The 20,993-nt window shown below is 36.8% G+C and overlaps 1 protein-coding gene across 2 annotated transcripts in view; it reads right to left on the bottom strand.

Moving 5' to 3' along the window:
* Positions 1-13,375, bottom strand: part of LOC126353774 (uncharacterized) — a 45,702-nt gene extending 32,327 nt beyond the window's left edge. Inside the window, exon 1 of one of the 2 annotated variants that reach the window (XM_050002854.1) lies at positions 13,273-13,375. Coding sequence is in view for 1 of the 2 variants with exons in the window: in XM_050002852.1 (XP_049858809.1) it covers positions 12,455-12,477 (23 nt within the window). In the remaining variant the exon portion in view is untranslated. The other variant, XM_050002852.1, reaches the window with a different exon arrangement.
* Positions 13,376-20,993: the final 7,618 nt, after the last annotated feature.

Here is a 20,993-nt window from a genome sequence, read left to right as displayed (position 1 = left end):
CACACTCCGCTGCAGAGTGAAATTCTCATTCTGGAAACATCCCCCAGGCTGTGGCTAAGCCATGTCTCCGCAGTATCCTTTCTTTCAGGAGTGCTAGTTCTGCATGGTTCGCAGAAGAGCTTCTGTAAAGTTTGGAAGGTAGGAGACGGATACTGGCAGAAGTAAAGCTGTGAGTACCGGACGTGAGTCGTGCTTCGGTAGCTCAGTTGGTAGAGCACTTGCCCGCGAAAGGCAAAGGTCCCGAGTTCGAGTCTCGGTCGGGCACACAGTTTTAATCTGCCAGGAAGTTTCATATCAGCGCACACTCCGCTGCAGAGTGAAATTCTCATTCTAGAATTACAAGTTGCTCACCATTCTATGCAGGTGGAGAACCAAGTTCACATACTGAGTAACTTTAAAAGCATCTGAGGAGACAGAATGTATGAGGAATACTATAGCATGATTACATCTCATCAGCTTTATTGTCTGACATCATATACTGCTCCACAGCATAAACTATACATCCATTTGCTAAGTGAATCCTAAGAAAGTAATGTATTTCTGATGCACAGAAAAGAGCTCACCTGTTTGGAGCAATATCTGTAAACATCATGGGGGGGGGGGGGGGGGGGGGTGGAACCGAAGCATCCGATTCAACCTGTCGGCTTTGACCCATGATGTAGGGCTGTTATGTGTGACGTCACGACAGAGAGGAGTTTAGTTTATGAGTGTGGTGTGTTTGTAGATGTCGTTATGATGTGATTGATGCTGCTCTCTGGTGGTGTGTTTATGTGTTGTGTGTTTATGTGGCGTACGGTGTTCACTTGCGTGGTAGCATTGCATGTGTGTGGTATTGGTGGTGACTGCTTCCAGCAGTCAGTGAGTTAACGATTTTTGTTTTGTTATGTCTATGTTATTGTGTTTTTCTGTTCATCGTATGAGAGTTTTGGTAAATTGCTTTGTTTATGTCTTTGATAGGTATGGATATGACTGACAAGGTCAACAGTTTTTGAATGTCAGTGATGGGGAACAGTGCGTTGTCGCTAATAACATTTCTTCAGCTATTTGGCCAGTTGGCTGAACTCTTGAAGTGTTCAGTGTGTCATCAAGAAATGAGATTGTGGTGTCTTGTTTTCTGTTTTTTTGTCATTTGGTGTAGTGGCGTGTGTTCATATTTAGTTTGTCCCCACCCAAAAACCCCCAATGTCCCACTCTTGTCCCGTTAGTTTGATTAGGTTTTTTGTGGAAGGTGTGTGTGTTTTTCGGTGTATTTTTGTGTTTGTTATGTTTACGAAAAGACGTCATAGGCGCCATATTTGAGTCGTACTGGATGGTCGTTTCCGTCATATTTGTGACGTCATGGGTCAAAGCAGACAGGTGGAATCAGACACTTCCGTACTTCCCCATTAGGGTATTCCTTTGAAATCTTAAAAGGTGGATGTAAAACCATTCTGAAGCTCATTACTTTCTGTATCCCAATATATTTACAATGAATCAAACACTTCTTGCAACAAGCAGGGGGGGGGGGGAGAAAGGAGGCCATATCCATATCTAACAACAAGGAGCTCTGAAGAAACAATCAATGCTTGTGAAAGATTTATGAAATATTTCATTAATGCACAGGTAAAGTTCTATATGGTTCTGATAACAATTGAGAGCTACATGCACAGCATTCAATTCACAGTTGGCTCAGAACCCTAAATTCTACTGCTATAAACCTTTGCATTGAATAGGCTATTTCCAGATGTTATGCCATTTTCGCCATTTCAATTCCAAGTTTTGCTATTTACAAATTTGACAGAAAAAGACCTTCCTCCAAGCAATGACAGAACCAAATTTTTTGTCTGCTGGATTGCTTAGCATATTGCTACATTTATTTATTCAATTACACATCTGCTTCAATGGAAGTTTCATTTACACATCACTTGCTGACAGAACATAAAACTAAACAACAAGAAATGGAACAGAGAAATACCCGGATAAACATGACATCTATGATCATGGTTATCCCAATATACCACCTCAAACAGGACCACACCTACTAAAGCACTGTGATGTTCAAAACACTCTTCAGATTGGCGACTGCTTTACTTAATTCAAAGAACAGACTGTCAAAGTCAAAATAAAATTAATTAGCTTATTTTGCAAAAATTGAAAACAGTTAACCTGCAGATAAAGAAAAAAACAGAAAGGATATGGAAAAATGCAAAATTACTCAAGAGGATATCCAACTTCTTTAACTTTGATTGAAGAAAGAAGGGAATAGGTGTGGAGGACAATTAAAGTAGGAAAAACTGATAATAGTCCTTAACCACCCATACAAATAAAGTAACAACGTATAGGATTTCACTACAGTCAGCAAGTCTTCATAATGTGCATAGAAACAGAAATTTCAGTTACAGCCAATAGCTGGAACCAACAAGGCATATGGCGGCAAGTGTACACGTAACTTTAAACCGCTCTGCAGTTTTTGAGGACTTCATTTCCATCAAGTGTATTGTTTGTGACAAAACAGTGCTAAATGGAATTAGAATATGCGTGTTTCAACATAAATGGTACCATTCACACTGCTTTGCTCAAGAAGATTTACAAATACAGTGTAAATGTGACAGAGTAACGGCCACGAGATCGCGAGTGAAAAGCGCTACGCGGGAATAGAAGACAGTGTGCATGATGAACTTAAAAAAGAACTTGATATTATAAAAAAATATATAAAAACAATGGAAAATGTGGTACTAACCATACAGGAACTGCCTGAATCGTGAAGGCAACAAGGTCTCATTAATGCTAGCCATAAAATTCGTAGGTCTGCACAACCAAATGTACAAAGTGTAAACAATACAACTGTAGCTAGGAATATGAACGAACTGATCACTCAAAAAGACAAGTGAATTAAACGCAAGAAAAGAAAGTGTTAATAGTGCATCTATGGATAAAAATATGAACAAACTATCCACACAAAAAGATACAAGTGAATTAAACGGAGAAAAACACAAGGTAAATATTCGTAAAGAAAGAAAAGTAAACAATGACGTTATGCATAAGCAAGGATACAAGCAGACAGGCATATATTTTTGCAGATAGTCATGGGAGAGGAGTTACAGAAGTTATGAGAAGAAATCACCCAGACCTTAATGTAGCAGGCATCATCAAAACCACGCACGCCATTATGCGAAATTCTGAAAAACAGTGACAACATATTAATGACCGGTAACAGCTGCGCAAATGATGTTTACTGTAATGAAACTTGGCGTGCAACGAGAATCCTAAAGGAAACAATCAAAAGGATGCCTCGAGTGCATTTCTACATTGTTAGTATCCCCAGGAGACACGATCTGATGGAAAACTTGTGCGGAAACATCGAGATTGTGACAGCAAACAGGCTATTCGAGAAAATATGTAGAGGTTTCCAGAATATGACTTTCGTAGAGATAAACAGTGTTCACAGAGAGCACTTCACAAGACATGGTCTCCACATGAACGTAAAAGGGAAAAGATTATTATTGCTGAAATATTTAAATTCATTAATGAGTCATCTGTAATGGAAGTGTCTCCAATCCTAATTCCGCCAAACAAGAGTTGTCTGTAACAGTGGAACCATCATTATCTGCAGTAGAGCTACAACAAACACCAGTAGCAGCAGCAAAGGCTCAGATATTCTCAGCAGCAGTGTCAAATAAACCAACAGCAGCAAAATCACTGCAATCCTCAGCAGAGCTGTCATCAGCAACAGCATCCAGAACAGCAGACCCCATAATACTACCCCAAAGCAACGAAAATGCATCTGAGGAAAACATACAAGGGTCATTAGCCGCAGCAGCTAACAAAGATGGGCAGCCACCAAGCCGGAGAGCACAGGCGCCACCAGCAACAGCGAACACATAGAAGAGGTACTTGAGGCCTGGGAGATCAACAGCAGAAGCAACTCCCAATCAAGACAGATGCCTGAGAACTAGGAGACCTGCTGCACTAAGAGGATTTTTTATGGTACCGAGTAAGCAGAAAGAACATGGAAAAAGATGTAAGTAAAACTGTCCATCTTCAATACCAGCGTGATAATAGTGAGAGGAATATAAACACCGGACAAAGACACGATCCAGGTTTAATGACACAAACTGAAAAAAATCACTGCATAGTACCAGAAGCAAAGGGAGCAAGTGAAGTGCTTAGTATGTTCAGGAAGGGAAACTATTACATTTAAAGCTAACTGTTAGAATACTTCACCAAAATGTTCAATACATAAACAATAAAACAGAGGAACTAGAGGTAATATTACAGGAGTATAGGCTGAACATTCTAGTAGTTACAGAACATGGGCTAAAAGAAAATCACATAGGAATGTACAACTTTAAGAATTATGTTAAAGTAGCCAGTTTTTGCAGAACTTCCAATAAAGGTAGTGGGGTTGCCATTTTTTCTAACTATAAATCAACTAAAGCCATAAACATAACAAGATATACTATATAATTGAGCTTTGAAGCTACAGCACTGGAAACTAAAATTGCTGGGAATTTATGTTGTGTATCAATCACCAAATGGTGTAATTAAAACCTTAATTGAACAGCTGGAAGATATAATCCAACACCTCTCAAAAACATATGCTTATTTGATCATTATAGGAGATCTGAACATAGACACGAGTAAAAATACAGACAATACTAAGATCCTACTGGACTTATTGTGCATATACAATCTAAAAATAAAAACCAACCAGAGTAACAAGACATAGTGAAACTATAATTGATCGTGTAATAACAAATATTCCTACATGCTATTGTGACACACAGGTAATAAACCCACATTAGCAGACAATTTTGCAATCATGATAGACGTAAATATAAATACTAGTGATTCAGAGCAGAAGATATGGGAGATGCGAAGACAGAACTACCCACATAACATAAATCTGCTAAAAAAAGATGTTAAGAGGCAGAAAACTGGGAAACAATATAGGCCTATGCAGCTAAAGATGCAAACACCAAATGGAACCAGTTTTTTTCTTTATTCACTTATTATGACGTTACATGTCCTGTTAGTAAAAGGACTGTCAAACAGGAAAAAAAAAACAAAAACTGGGTGACTGGAGAAGTAATCCATGCCAGAAATAATCAGAGTGTATTATGACCTCTCCAAACAAAAAAATATTGAGGCCTACAACACACTGTATAAAATAAAAGAGTACTGTAGTTCTATCAGAGAAACTAAAGCATCATTTATCAGGATGTCTATAGATAAGGGAAAGAACTACTCAAAAGGTTTATAGTCTTTCATTAATGAAGAGAGAAAAAGTAACAAATCGGGCAGAGGACATCTGTTCACTGATGAGTGGGAAAAGCAACACAAAACCTCTAGAAATAGCCAATACTTTTAACGGACATAATATTACTGTAGCAGGCGAATTAATATAACAAAATAAAACAAATGCAGTAAGTAAATTGTTAATCCCCCCCCACATACAAATCATACTATGGTTTTCATACCTGCAACAGATACAGAAGTGCCAAACCTAATAAAGCAACTTAAAATTAAACATTCATCTGGCTTGGATGGTGTCACATCACATCTCATAAAGGAATGCAGAGAATGGTTATTAAAACCATCGACACACATGCTGAATGCTGCGATAGAAGAAGGTATATTTCCAGCTTCACAGAAAGTAAGTAACGTGAAGCCAATATTTAAGAAAGGGAACAGGGATGAATTTGGAAATTACAGGCCAATACTACTGATCTCAACATTTGCTAAAATCTATGAAATGATGATAAAGAATAGAATTCTAAGTTTTATAACAAAGTACAGTATACTGCATTGACCACAACATGGTTTCAGAGAAGGGAAGTCAACAAAAGACTTGTGGGATTTTTATGGACCTAAGGCATTTGATTGTGTGAACCACTCAAAATTAATGATGAAATTATATCAGTATGGAATTAGAGGAAAATGCTATGACACGCTTAAATCATAAATTACAAATAGGAAATAATGCACAGAAATCAGACATACTAGTGGGGGAAATATAACAAACTACAGATCAGAATTACAAACAGTTAAACACAGTGTGCCGCAAGGGTCTGTGATTGGGCCAATACTATTTATACTCTACATAAATGACTTCCCTGGCTATATAAATCAGAAACTTATAATGTATGCTGATGACACAACAATCATTTGCACAGCTGACACAAAGGAAGACCTGAGAAGGAAGCACTCCTGAATATAGAAAATGCAAATAAATATTTAACACAAAACAACCTGTTTATGAATCAGTCTAAAACAATGAATGTAGTATTTCAGACCAAGCATTGAGAAAATTATAATTTAAATGTTAATATAAATGGGAAAACTATTAAAGAAGTAACCAGCACAAACTTTCTAGGAACTATAGTAAACAAACATTTGGCATGGGGGGTCACATAAACACACTGTAAAACAGATCATGCATAAAACAGCAAAGACTGTGGATGATAAAGTCCTCAGATAAATGTATTCTGTACTTTTCTTCCCACATTTGTCTTATTCAGTTCCTATATGGGGAAGTGCACAAGCTGGCTACCTAAAAAGAATATTCACAATTCAGAAAAGGGCAATGAGATGCATTGCAAAAATACCACGAAGACAAACCTGTAGGCAAGCTTCTGTGCAGTATAATATGACAGTATATTCACTGTACATATACCAAAGCAAAATGGCAGTAAGGTCAAGCGATAAACACCTCCTAAATAAAGATGTACACAAACACGGTACAAGAGGAAATAAAAATCACTGTGTCATTCCACGTCTAATCAACAAATGAAACCATTTTCAACCTTACCCACTTGGATTTAAATGAAATTAGGTATGCCTGTAGTACTCCTAAATAGTACCACAAATTTATTTTTTCACATATTTTCTTTATAACTCGTGTTCTGATTAAGCTAGAACAATAAAATTTACTTCATTGGAAAGCTCTTTTAAAGAGCTTTTATATGATACCAAACATCATTAGTTTAATACATATATACACATTGTTTATAAAAACAACATAGTTGAATTATCAGATTTTGAAAAACTGTATTTTTAAAATTCTCAAAAAATAAATGTGAAAGACACACTTTACATCTACATATTCAGAAAGTTTCAACTTGGGACGAGAATGGAATCACTATCAAAAGCACATTTACGTTTACCACGATTCTCCAAAATCACAGATGGGTGAATTTCTAATATTTTGCTACACATGGGGAAAATATTACGGAGTCGGATTCTGTTACATGGTACAAAAATTGTACTTTTGAAACGAATAACTGCTTATTGAACTTTAGTGCTAACTATTTATTAATAGCGGTAAAACCACAGGGGGAAAAAAAGGAAGCTCACTCATTTTAAAGATTTTATATAAAATGATTCTTTGGTGTTAGTATCTGCAATCTATTCAGTATTTTATCTCTGGTTAATATTGTCAGCAATTTTCACCTATTGTTGAAAGTGACCCACACATTCTTTTGTTGTGAGGCAGCTTTAGTGAAATTATGTGATTAATTTTGAAACGTGTTTTGAATCTAACTTGAAGGTACTTTGGTACAACCCTAGAAGAGTCTTAGTTTGTATGCCTACAACCAGTTAATGTTTGCATACTATTAACATAATGTAATTTTCTTTTTACAGGAAGTTAAAGAATAGAGAAGTAATATACTATTGTATAGTATTTAATATAGAAAGCTGGGGCACTCAACTTCAAAAACATTTTTTTAAATTATGTTTGTTCACTTGAGAACTAGAAAAGGCATAAAATTTCAGCTTTGTGCTGTAATCCATTTAATGAAAAGGGTCACAATAACCCCAAGAAAAGCTTACGGCCTGTTTCACAATGGATGATAACAGGAAAACCTTTCTTAACTTTGAATCAAAAAGTGTGTGACAACTGCCATAAAAAAATTGCACAAGTAGAAATTTGTGATACTTCTAGCACAGAAAATAATAATGATCTACTGTATTCTGTGGTGAAACAAGGTTTTATGTGATGGTGACGTACCTGACATTGCAGCAAGTGAGACCTTAGAAAGGCTGAATGCTGCTTTGCACTCCGCTGGTGAATCGCCAATTAAGAAGAAATGACTGTGTGAAGCAAAATATCCTAAGGAAAAACTAATTAAATTAACTTCAACAATTCAAACAAAGGTATTATTGCTTCCTTCCAAAAAAGAAGGGGTGGTACATTATCATGGAGAATCTGAGTGATCAGTCAGCTAAAAGATAAATTTCGTACATGTGCCTCTCAAAGTAAACAGATGGAAATTCTTACCATTTTACCCAAAAGCTGGAGTGTTAAGAACCTTCAAGATGAATTTACCATAACAAATTACATGGCTCGAAGAGTAAAAGATTTGGTGAAGGCCAAGGGAATTTTGTCTTCACCAAACCCAAAACCTGGCAAGACTCTTGATCAAACTGCTGATTTTGTTAGAAACTTATTGTTCTGAGATAAGCAGGGCAATGCCTGGGAATAAAGATTTTGTGCTTGTGAGAGATAGTGGGGAAAAACTGCAAGTACAAAAAGGGATAGTTAAGTAATTTGAAAGAAATTTACGCGGACTTTAAAGACAACCATCCAGAGCTCCACATTGGACTTTCAAAGTTTGCAGACCTACATCCCAAAAATTGTATTTTAGCTGGAAGTAGTAGTAAGTAAGTAAGTGTGTGAGTGTGTGTGTGTGTGTGTGTGTGTGTGTGTGTAACTTACGAAGACTGCATTGCAAGAGTTGTATGTAATCCGTCATTAACTGCTTGTCATTTTGGTGAATGTAAATTCTGCCCTGGCCCAGAAACATGTAAGAGATATTTACAAGATTTGTTGAATACTAATGATATTGATAATATAACTTATCAGCAATGGGTTTCTGTTGATCACACATCTCTAGAAACAACCATAAAATCATTTGACAACTTTGATTTTTTTTTATTTTGATAAATTAAAATCGCTTGCACAACATTCATTTGTTGCTAGTCAACAATCAACCTTCCAAAAGAGACTGAGAAATAAACTTTAAAGAAGGCGAGGTCTTAGCGATCTGTGACTTTTCTGAGAATTACTCCTTTGTCATCCAGAACAAAGTTCAAGGCTATCATTGGACAAACATGCAAGCAACGATTCATCCCATTGTTGCTTATTACAAGGATGGGAACAAATTCGTGCGCACAAGTCTTGTAATCATATCAGAATGCCGAACACATGACACTGATGCTGTGCATTTGTTCCAGTCGTACTTGATGGACTTCCTGACTTAAATCTGGTAGAAAACCAAGAAAAATACATTATTTTTCTGATGGAGCAGCAGCTCATTATAAAAATAGGAAGAACTTTATCAACCTGTGCCATCATGAAGAAGATTTCCAAACTTAATCTGAATGGTATTTTTCAGCCACCTCGCATGGGAAGGGAGCTAGTGATGGTGTTGGCGGAACAGTGAAATGACTTGCAGCTCGAGCAAGTTTGCAATTGATCAAATAATGACACCAAAACAACTTTATATGTTTGCCAAGGGTAACATAGAAGGAATGAACTTCAAGTATGCTACTAAAGAAGATCACAAAAACGAAGTGAAACTTATGGAGAGATTTGAGAAATGCTGTAAAATTGTAGGGACATAAAAACTTCACGCTTTTATTCCTGTTAGCAAGGACAAAATAATAACAAAAGTCTATTCAAACTCTGATGATAGTAAAATTGAAGTGGTAGCAGTTTCTGACAGTGATACAATACCGTTCAAAGACATAAAAGGATATGTTGCTTGTCATTATAATGGACACTGGCGGTTAACCTGTGCACTTTAAACAAAATCAGGAGAAGGATGAAATCACAGTTTCTTACATCCACATGGACCGCCACCATCTTTTACATTTCCAAGTCACCCAGACATTCTTTCCACAAGCAGTAGGGAAGTAGCGGCAATCATGAACCCTCAAACTGCTACAGGGCGAACATTAAGTTATCCATTGCGTAAATGTTGATGTGCAACAGACTGATTAGTTTGAAGTATGAAGAAGTGCACTAATAGGATGCCCATTTGTAAATAATAGTAATTACTAACTGAATTTAGGTCTGATCTCGGGTATTCATCTTTCTCTATTTATTTTAAAGTTTTCATTTCATATTTATTAATTACAGAAGCATAAAACATATGTTCTTTTGTCAATTATAAGTTATTTTTAATTTCCACATTTTACAACAACAAACAGCTGGCAAGAAGTCTGCCCAATATATAAAATAAATTAGTTTTTACGAATTTTTAAAGCATCACCCTTAACGTAAAATTGCTTTTGATAGTGATCCCATGCTTATCCCATGTTGAAACATTCAGAATATTTAGATGTAAAGTGTATCTTTCACATATATTTTTTTGAGAATTTTAAAAATACAAGTTTTCAAAATTCGGCAAATTCAACAATGTTTTTAACAATTTGTGTATATATATTGAACTAATGATGTTTGGTATCATATAAAAGCTCTTCAAAAGAGCTTTCCAATAAAGTAAATTTTATTGTTCTAGCTTAATTAGGACACGAGTTGTAAAGAAAACAACATTGTTCCGCAAGTCAAAATTTTGTCATCTTTTCCATTTTTGAAGGTCCATTACTTCACAACTTTTCATCAGATATATGTGAAAAAATTAATTTGTGCCATGATTTATGACTAACATATGCATACTTAATTTCAAAAAATTTTGAGGGGGTCAGGTTGTAGCATTTGTTGATTTGACATGGAATTGCCCTACTACATGATAAACAAATCAAAAACTCTATGACTGCCCCAGAAGAAGCAGGCAAAAGGTTTTTTAATAAACTCCCCAAAATCATTAAAAAAGAAACAGACCTAAAATGTTTTAAAAATCATTTGAAACTATATCTCACATAGAAATGTATATACAGTTTGGATTTGTGTGTACATATAATGTGGAACACGTAATACCTTTGTATGCTTATGGACTATTTCTGTTTAATTATTTGTTTCATTTATATATAATGAAATGAAGTTTGATGCCTATTTTATGACGCACCCAATACTCTCAGCTGGAGTCCATGGGCAAAGAATAAATAAATAAATAAATGAAACAATATGGTTAACACAAGGGAAATCCACATCAGTATTACTGAGCTAGGCAAACAAAACAAAGTGGAAACAATTTCATACGAAAATTTTTTGCACTGCAAAATGGATTTAGTTGCTTTCCCTTATAAATAAAGCATGTCCCACACATCTATATACAAAAAGTATATTTACTTTTCCAGAAATTTCAGTGAATCACGTGTCCCTATAATGAACTGAAATGGACCTCAAGCATTCCTGCAGTACATAGAAAAAATTGCCAGGAGGAAAATTCTTTCAACTCAAATTGTAAATCAGCAATTTTCCTTAACAGCATTCAATACCGTTTCGAAAGTATCCAGCATTTGCTTGCAACATACAGAACACTTCTGTAGGTGTTCATTGAAAAGATGCTGCTCTTCATTTTAAGGACATTGTTGATATCAATAAAATCTCACAGGCAAGTAACGTTAATTTAAGACTCCCTAACTTATTGGGCCTTAACCAAAGGCTACTTGAACTACACAAATTAACACAGTGTGTATTCTAGGTAGCTCACTTCTGGGCTGATACAATTTCTGGCACACCAAAATATGCTCAAAATATTATCTTATTACATGACAGGAAATATTAAACCCACAAATATCATCCATCTACTCTGACTCTTGACAGCAAAACCACTTGTCAAATTCAAATATTTGTCAAACACATGTCACAACAATACTTACAGTTATTTTAATGCCGTCATTTTCTGGCTTCACCAGCTCATTACCAAACTATTCCCATTAAATTCAACCTAACCTGCTGGCTTTACTCACTCACAAGCAAACTATCACACATTTCAAATGTTTTCTTCAGGCAAGTATCAGCAGAAAATATATTTTTCAGGAAATTCATGACACTTTGCTGCATCAGAACAATTTGTTAATTTGCTACCAGTTTCAGTCACTGGCCATTATCTATTTTCCTTAATAAATTACTCTTTCTAGTGTAGTTTTTTAAGCTAACTACTACTACTACTATACCCCTCCCCCTTTCCCCTCCACTACCTGTAAGGGTCTACAAAGATTCTGCATAGACGAGTTACCAGAAATGGGATCCCTAGTAGTATGTAGTAAGTATAAAGGAAAATCATGAAGTTTCGAACTTGTCTGTGCGGCTGAACCTAATAGGCAGCCGGCAAGTCTCTGAGCAAGAACTTTATTTCTAGCGCACTTAATCTATAGAGCCGCAATTATTAGGCCTACGCTACCGGTATTTCACTCCTTACTGCAAATCTCAGTATCCCTAGCGAACAGTATATTATGTTTCTGAAACTCAATTCACCATTTAGAATGTTTTCGTCATTAAGTTTTCAATCATAACATAGAACTAATTATCTGTAACTTAAGTATACGATGATACAAAGCGTACTTTTGGTGAAAAGATGATTCCATGACGTTCACACAAGTTCAAACGACGATCCGCTGTCAGAAGAAGGAATCTTTAACTGTGAAAGATTGGCAATGACAACCCATTTATATCCCACGAGCAACACGATACTTTCGCAATGCTACCGTTGTCGGTAACAAACGACTGGATGAAGTTGCCGACATGTGACAAACTACACTTATGCAGACGTTCTTCCACTTTGGTTTTTCCCCCCAAAGACCATAACACAGTTTCATCACACAGTCAACCATTGACAAATTTAAATAAGCACAACAAAATAGTCTCGATCGACACCTGTCTCTATACGATGTTTCGCATGCGTAACATTGTACTGCTGTTTCTTTCTACCTGACTTAGTGAGAAATAATGTTAGGTAGTTTACCACAACATTCATTTCCGAACCTCTAAGAAAATTATATTCTACAGCCTGTTAAGAATTGTTTAATCTGCCTAAGCAAAAATGACATCCAAATTCTGTCGTAATAAAACCCATTAACTGAATATTCCTCTTTATCTGAGTGTGTCATTTTAAATACACACTAATAGCATACCTTTCATCACGTAACTAGCCCTTGCCTTAATTTGATAATTTGTGCGTACTAATACTATTTTACACATACAAGTATCCAAGGCAAGACGCAAGGAGTAATGCGCGGTTCCTTCAAGCGTCTACCACAAATTACCTACTCACGACGACAATAATAAAATATTTTTTCAAGCAATTAAGCATAATTAAACCAGCGAAACAAAATTGTACAAGATAGAACATAAAATAGTAATTATAATAGTGTTCTACTCACTTATTACCCCTTCACCTTCCACTTCTTCGACTACCCTTCCGCCACTCCAACTTCGTAGTAGCGTCCAACTATTTTATTCCAAACATTATCAGTTGTATATTATACTTGCTGAAGATAAACCACTGCGTACCATGAAACGTCTGATAAAAATAAAGCGCTAGAAGACAGGAAAAAATAGCATAAAACTATACTGTAAAAAGAGTGAAGTATATATAACCATAATTTTAACATAGCCAACAATAAGAGGCATTTTTACTGCAGTATGATACAACTTTAAGCAAGAGCCATAGAGGGTATGTACACTCACAATTCCTAGAGTGTAGTTACAGGAACTTTTTATTCGTGGAAAACTCTCCCTAAATTGTAACATAATTGACCCTAATAGACGACTTAATTTTCGTAAGTATTCTGGGCTAAATGATATGAGGATTTATTTCACCATTTATCTAGACCTAGCCCAACATATGTCTCCACAAAAAAAGTATTGATGCTCACTGCTATTCGATGTTGTGTTCTTAACCAATAGTTCTGTTCTGGCCTCTTCCACATTGTACCATGTAAATGGGAAGTGCCTTAACAGAAAGCGTTTGCGTTACAAAAGACAAAATGTGTATACTTGGTACTATCACATATTCAGTGATGAAGAAACATTTTCGTTGATTAGTCATTTGGTACCATGATCGAATTTCATCCAAGTCTAAATACTATAGGTGTGCCATACGTAATCATCTTCAAAACAGGCAGGCAAATGTCATAAATGTGGACCAGCCACAGCGGACCAAACACACATGAGCTGAGTGAGCAGTCTGAGGCTTGGCTTTCTCAGCTTTGCTCAGTCCTTCTCGAAAATAAACGGTACATCGCGATACTTCCTTTAGTGCTGCGATCTGAATAACTCTCTTCAGTGCGGAAGAATCGTGGTGTCGGCGCCGTTCACCCTTCGCTATTTTTTCGTGGTATAAGGGACGTTCACAAGTCCATTGCCTGCCACAAGAGGTAATCTAGGGATCTATCGTCACAAGTCTTTAAAACTGAATGGGGATAACAAGAGAAAAAAATTACAACGATCGTTAGGGGCGATTCATTGTTCTGTACATCAATAAGCACTTTGTGCTGACTTTGCAAGCACAGTGCATGTGAAGAAATTGGTGGTATAAACAGGAAAGTTTCTGAAATTACACATATTACTCCACTGTCAGCTGTGACAGTTTTCAATGGAATTGAACGAAGAGTATGGAGACTTTATTTGCTGTTGCAAGGTACCTTGGTTAAGCAAAGAGCCATACCTACAACAGTTTTTTGATGTGAAATCCGTAAATGGAATTGATTTCAGATCTCACATTTATGTGAACTTAACTGTCCACTGCACACAGTAAGATATTGCAAGAGGTGAAACAATTTATTTCTGTATTCCATGATACTTTGAGAGTGCATCCATGATACTATTAACTCATGTGCTGATATTTTGGCTGATAGCCTTTCACTCATTCTCAAGGTGAGTCGCTTGCGAGATTTTTAACGCACTTTACACTGTGGAGTTCGCATCTAAAAATAAAATTACTTTGTAGGAGGGACAAATTTTGAGAAACACAGACCAATTTCCTAAGCTCACTTATATTAATGAAAACACAAGTTCTGAAGAATTCATTGTCTACTGGAAGGAAATATAGGCATAGTTTTCTAAAAGTTTGGAAGACACTGTCGGTCTGACATCTTTTTGTTTTGAGCTGCTTTCGAGGCCATTTGCTGTTTCAGTTGGATGTGGCCCTGTGCGCATACAGATGTAACTGATTTTCTGCAGTGTGATTTCTGTTTTATAGACAAATACTTTTACATTGAAATTTTCTGGAATTTTTATATTGAGAATTCATACAATGAGTTTGCGAAAATGCAGTATTTTGATCAACGTATGTGTGTGTCTGTGTGTGTGTGTGTGTGTGTGTGTGTGTGTGTGTGTGTGTGTGTGTGTGTGTGTGTGTGCATGTCTGTGTGGGTGTGTAAGACTTTTTATCGATTATGAAACTAAACAAGTCGCGATTATGTGGCAGTGTGACTGAGAAAATCTGTGATGTTGTCTGTTCTTGTCTGTATATTGAGAGTTAATAGTTATATTATTTCTACAGTGTACCAAATATAATTAAATAATATTAAAATTTGTTTTGCTTGTGATATGTGTTCTTGAGAAATGTGAAATATGAAAGATGTTCTATACAGTGCGATTTCATTACCATTGAAATGTGATGAATTCACATTTTCCCCCTCCCCATGTTCAGACAGTGTGTCATACTGGTGGGGAAAATATGCAGCTAGGATGAACACTATGGAACTCATGCCAGGGCACAGCTCATGAGTCGAGTTCTTGGCTACCGCTACCATAAATTTTGAAGAGCTGCAATCAGCAACTTATTTCCTAACAAAAGTGAGGCTGCATGATTACTGAATCTCCCCTCCCCTCCATCTCTCCAGCTCTTCTTGCTTCTCTCTCTCTCTCTCTCTCTCTCTCTCTCTCTCTCTCTCTCACTCACTCACTCACTCACACACACACACACACACACACACACACACACACACACACACACACACACACACACACATAATTGATTTTATCGCCCAAAAAGGAAACATTTTTGTGAGTATAACACTTGCGTAGGCAAGCCAGTAAATATACACAGAGAAGACAATGTGTACACATATAAATAAAAACTATGGCCACACAATTCTTCAGAATTATAGAACAATTATGAATTAATAAATTGTTTACACATTTCTCAAACTCCTTCAGCTCCAGAGTCTCTACTGAGAACAGTAGTTTACTAAGTAACCTAATGGATGTGAATTTGAAGTAGTTTAGAGTTTTGGCATAGACACAGTAGTTTTTATGTCATTGCAATGTTGTGTATTATAGCTATGGACCTCAAAACCGATAGGATAACTGGACAAGGTTTTCTCAATGTATAAGAGAGATTGAAATATGCACGTACTTAGGAAGGTTGTGATACTTAGCTTAATAAATAAATCCTTACAATGAGTTGTAGCTGGGACTTTGCACATCAATCTGACAGAATTTTTCTGAGCTACAAATAACCATTCAGAATAGCAATTATTTTCCAGTGTGTCAGAAGAGAATGAATATTAACACAATAGACAGAAAACGAAATGTTCTCATCTACTGTTGCTTATAACTTTCTGATCATAAACATTGCCTCAGAAATGTTTCGTCTTAAATAGTTTACATGTGGCTGCCAGCCTAAGTTAGTTTACAATCACAATGGCTAGAAACTTCTTCTCTAAGGTGTTTCTAATGTTTTAGGAAATATTTACTTCCTGAATTTTTTTCTATGCTCGTAGACAGTAAATCTATTTTGAATTTGGTAGAGGAAGTTAAGCTGCTATTATGAGAACTTGTAACTCTGAAACTGAAGAAGCGTCTTTTCTTCTGCTTTGTAAGTCAATCACATATAACATGAACAATATTGGTCCTAAAATTGACACTTGAATAACATAATATTTACTGGATAGAAACCTGGAATACTGGTTGTTGAAATACGCAGTAAGAAAATGTTTATTTATCATTTGAAAAAATTATGCTTCTTGCACAACATTGCTCTTTCATTTTTAGAATTGTTTAACATTTAATAAATTGAGCTCATGTGTGTAAATTAGTGATTCACATCTCATCAACAAAATTAAGCGACTTCACTGTGGAATGCTCAATCGAAGAGGCACCTCATATTTGATGAAAGGACTTGAAAAATTATCTAACCAATGACAACTGCCTACAATTCAAGAATCTAAGCAACACAAATTAAAGTGATGAATCTTTATAACTAAAAGTGGTGACTTAGTAGCAAAGAATTGTATGGCTTCACTGAAAGTGATAATTTAGTATAGTCACGTAGTGAGGATTTTGTTTACTATTGACACAGTAATATTCCAATATGTTGAAGGAATCAATACTTGAAGCATATTCCCCTATCTGCTTCATGTTAATTTTACACAAAACCTTTATGCTATGTGTCAGAAGACTATTGAAGATACAGCAATGAAATAAGGCTGCAGAAAATAGTGCAAATCCTTTATCTCCTACAAAACTAAAAGGCTGAAGTTCTCCTTCCTTGTCACGAAGTAATTTTTGAGGATTTGGAAAGTTCAACTGATTAGCTTTCAGTCTTTCATAGAAGTTGGATTTCTTGAATACATTAGAATCCCCAATGGCCCCATATGAGCTAAAAAGGATTGTCTAAAAAATTCTTGTAATTATAAAACTCTGAGCCACTCTTAACGGGTTTCTTCAGTCTCACATGCTTTCTGTCCACAGAACCAATGCAATTTGGAAAGTCAGTTCTGTTTAAAAGCTGTTTGGCAATAATTGTCCAGTCACCCTGAGCTTTTTTGTGCCATATGAATAGGCTGTAGACATTCCCCAACTATTCGCATGTATCCTTTACAATTTCTCCGATAGAGAAATCGCCTGTGAGCGCTTTTCATTAGGGTTTTCGCTTATAATGCAAAGGAATAACATTGGTCTCAGGCTGCTAATGCATTTCTATTGCAGATGGACAGGTACCATTAGGTTTCAAGGAGTGCACTTGCTCCTTATTTCACGACCCTTCACTAATTGAGACTACACGACAGTCAGTTGCATAGTGTGTACCACGCTTATTGTTAGCGTTATTGTTGCGCCCACTCAGCAACAGTAGTTTTTAAAATACAATACACATAAGTAACGATTCAATACTTTTTTTACAGCACTGGCTGACCTTTGTTGCATGCACTGTAGTTGGTTATGCAGTAACATCTGTACTGTAGGTAGGTCACATGTGCCATGTTAAAGTGTAGTATGTATTATAGTGGAAGTGGTGGAAATGAAAGATTAGGGAAGGTAAACCTTCCCTAGTGGATGTACACCATCACTAAAATGATGAGTGAGAGCTTACCATAAACTGAAAAAAACACATCCACCATCGCAGCTCCCGGGTTATTAATGGTCCGTCACCTTGAATATAATTATCGTCATCTCGTTAGTGTTATGTTATACATCAGTGCAGTTATGGTTGACAGCAGTGTAGGTATGGTTTACAGTAGTGCAGCTGTGGATGACAGTAGTGTAGTTATGGGTTCACATCAATGCATCTGTCTACATCTACATCTACATGGATACTCTGCGAATTACATTTAAGTGTCATGCAGAGGGTTCATCTAACCACCGTCTCAATTGTATCTTATTCCAATCTCGCATAGCGCACAGAAAGAATGAGCACCTACATCTTTCTGTGCGAGCTCTGATTTCCCTTATTTGATGGTGGTAATCGTTCCTCTCTATATAGGTTGGTGTAAACAAAATATTTTCGCATTCGGAGGAGAAAGTTGGTGACTGGAATTTCGTGAAAATATTCTGTCGCAACGAAAAACACCTTTCTTTTAATGATTTCCAGCCCAAATCCTGTATCATTTTTGTGACACTCTTTCCCATATTTCGCGATAATACAAAACGTGCTGCCTTTCTTGTTTGGTTAGTCTTCCCCACAACATTTTCTATGTGTTACTTCCAATTTAAGTTGTTCACAATTGTAATAACTAGGTATTTAGTTGAATTTACGGCTTTTAGATTAGACTGATTTATCGTGTAACCGAAGATTAACGAGTTCCATTTAGCACTCATGTGGATGACCTCACACTATTCATTATTTAGGGTCAACTGCCACTTTTCACACCATTCCCATATTTCTTCTAAATCGTTTTGCAGTTTATTTTGATATTCTGATGACTTTATTAGTCGATAAACAACAGCGTCATCTGCAAACAACCGAAGATGGCTGCTCAGATTGGCTCCCAAATCATTTGTATAGATAAGGAACAGCAAAGGGCCTATAACACTATCTTGGGAACGCCAGAAATCACTTCTATGTCACTCGATGGCTTTCCGTCAATTACTACGAAATGTGAGCTCTCTGACAGGAAATCACAAATCCAGTCACATAACTGAGACGATATTCCATAAGCACGCTATTTCACTATGAGCGGCGTGTGTGGTACAGTGTCAAAAGACTTCCGGAAATCCGGAATCGATCTGAAATCTCTTGTGAATAGCACTGAACACTTCATGTGAATAAAGAGCTATTTGTGTTTCATAGGAACGATGTTTCCTAAACCCATGTTGACCGTGTGTCAATAGACACGAGGTAATTAATAATGTTCGAACACAATATATGTTCTAAAGTCCTGCTGCATATCGACGTTGGCGATATGGGCCTCTAATTTAGTGGATTACTCCTACTACCTTTCTTGAATATTGGTGTGACATGTGCAACTTTCCAGTCTTTGGGTACAGATCTTTCGTCAAGTGAACGCTTTTATGTGATTGTTAAGTATGGAGCTAGAGCATCAGCGTACTCCGAAAGGAACCTAATTGGTATACAGTGTGGACCAGAATACTTGCTTTTATTAAGCTGCTTCACTACTCCGAGGATACTTACTTCTACGTTACCCATGTTGGCAGCTGTTCTCGATTCATTTTCTTTTGTGAAGGCATTTCGGAGGGCTGTGTTTAGTAACTCTGCTTTGGCAGCACTGTCTTCGATAGTATCTCCATGACTATCGCGGAGAGAAGGCGTTGATTGTTTATTGCCGCTAACATACTTCACATACGACTTTGGTGCGCCGGCCTAGTGCCGAGCCAAGTCGGGCGGGTTGCGTCACTGACTCGCTAGGCGCTCAGCGGTCAGTGGGGCACTATGTTTTCATGTATGGATGAAAGGTCTTGGTGTACTGGCTGAAAAAGTAATTGTAACTGGCAATATTACTCTGTACTATAATTATTAGTAAAGTGTGATCCTCGACCTCTGTAATCGCTAGATGTACATCTAGTGAATGGGGGTCAAGGATGCAACAGTTGGAAAAAATTCGAAAACATAGAGCCGCACTGCCCCCTGAGCGCCTAGCGGGCTACATTCCTTCGAGGCTGCTGGTTCAGTTTTACTCTGGACGTCGCTACTGGAAATTCTGGCAATGGTTGGTTTACCCTAGCCATCGTTCGTATGAAAACGCTTCACTTCCTGGACTTGAGTCTTTCGCCGACCGAGATGTCATCGCGTACAAGACCTGGCATTGTGGAATTGATCCGAAGAAGCAAAGTAGTCCCAGTTATGTGTATAGTAATATCCATTTTACATTGTATTCCCGCTCCTGTAGAAAAGTTAGTAATTGGTTTTCTGCCAGGTTTCGAGACAAAGTTTCGTTGTGGAAACTGTTATAGGCATCTCGCGTTGAAGCCTGCGCTAAATTTAGAGCATCTGTGAAAGATCGCCAAACTTGGGGATTTTGTGTCTGTTTGAATTCAGCATGTTTGTTTGGTTGTTTCTGCAACAATGTTTTAACCCGTTTTGTGTACTAAGGAGAATCAGCTCTGTCGTTTGTTAATTTATTTGGTATAAATCTCTCAATTGCTGCCGATACTATTTCTTTGAATTTAAGCCACACCTGGTCTACACTTATATTATTAATTTGGAATGAGCGGAGAATGTCTTTCAGGAAATCCTCAAGTGAATTTTTAGCTGCTTTTTTTGAATGGGCATATTTTTCGCTTATTTTTCGAGGATTTGGGGAATACAATATGCAATCTCGCTACGACAACCCTGTGTTCACGAATCCCTGGATCGATTTTGATGCTCGTTATTAATTCAGGATTATTTTTTGCTAAGAGATCACGTGTGTTTTCACAA

The sequence above is a fragment of the Schistocerca gregaria genome, chromosome 3 (genome assembly GCF_023897955.1).
Source record: "Schistocerca gregaria isolate iqSchGreg1 chromosome 3, iqSchGreg1.2, whole genome shotgun sequence".
NCBI classification, from domain to species: Eukaryota; Metazoa; Arthropoda; class Insecta; order Orthoptera; family Acrididae; genus Schistocerca; species Schistocerca gregaria.
This window is presented reverse-complemented; position numbering and strand designations above follow the sequence as displayed.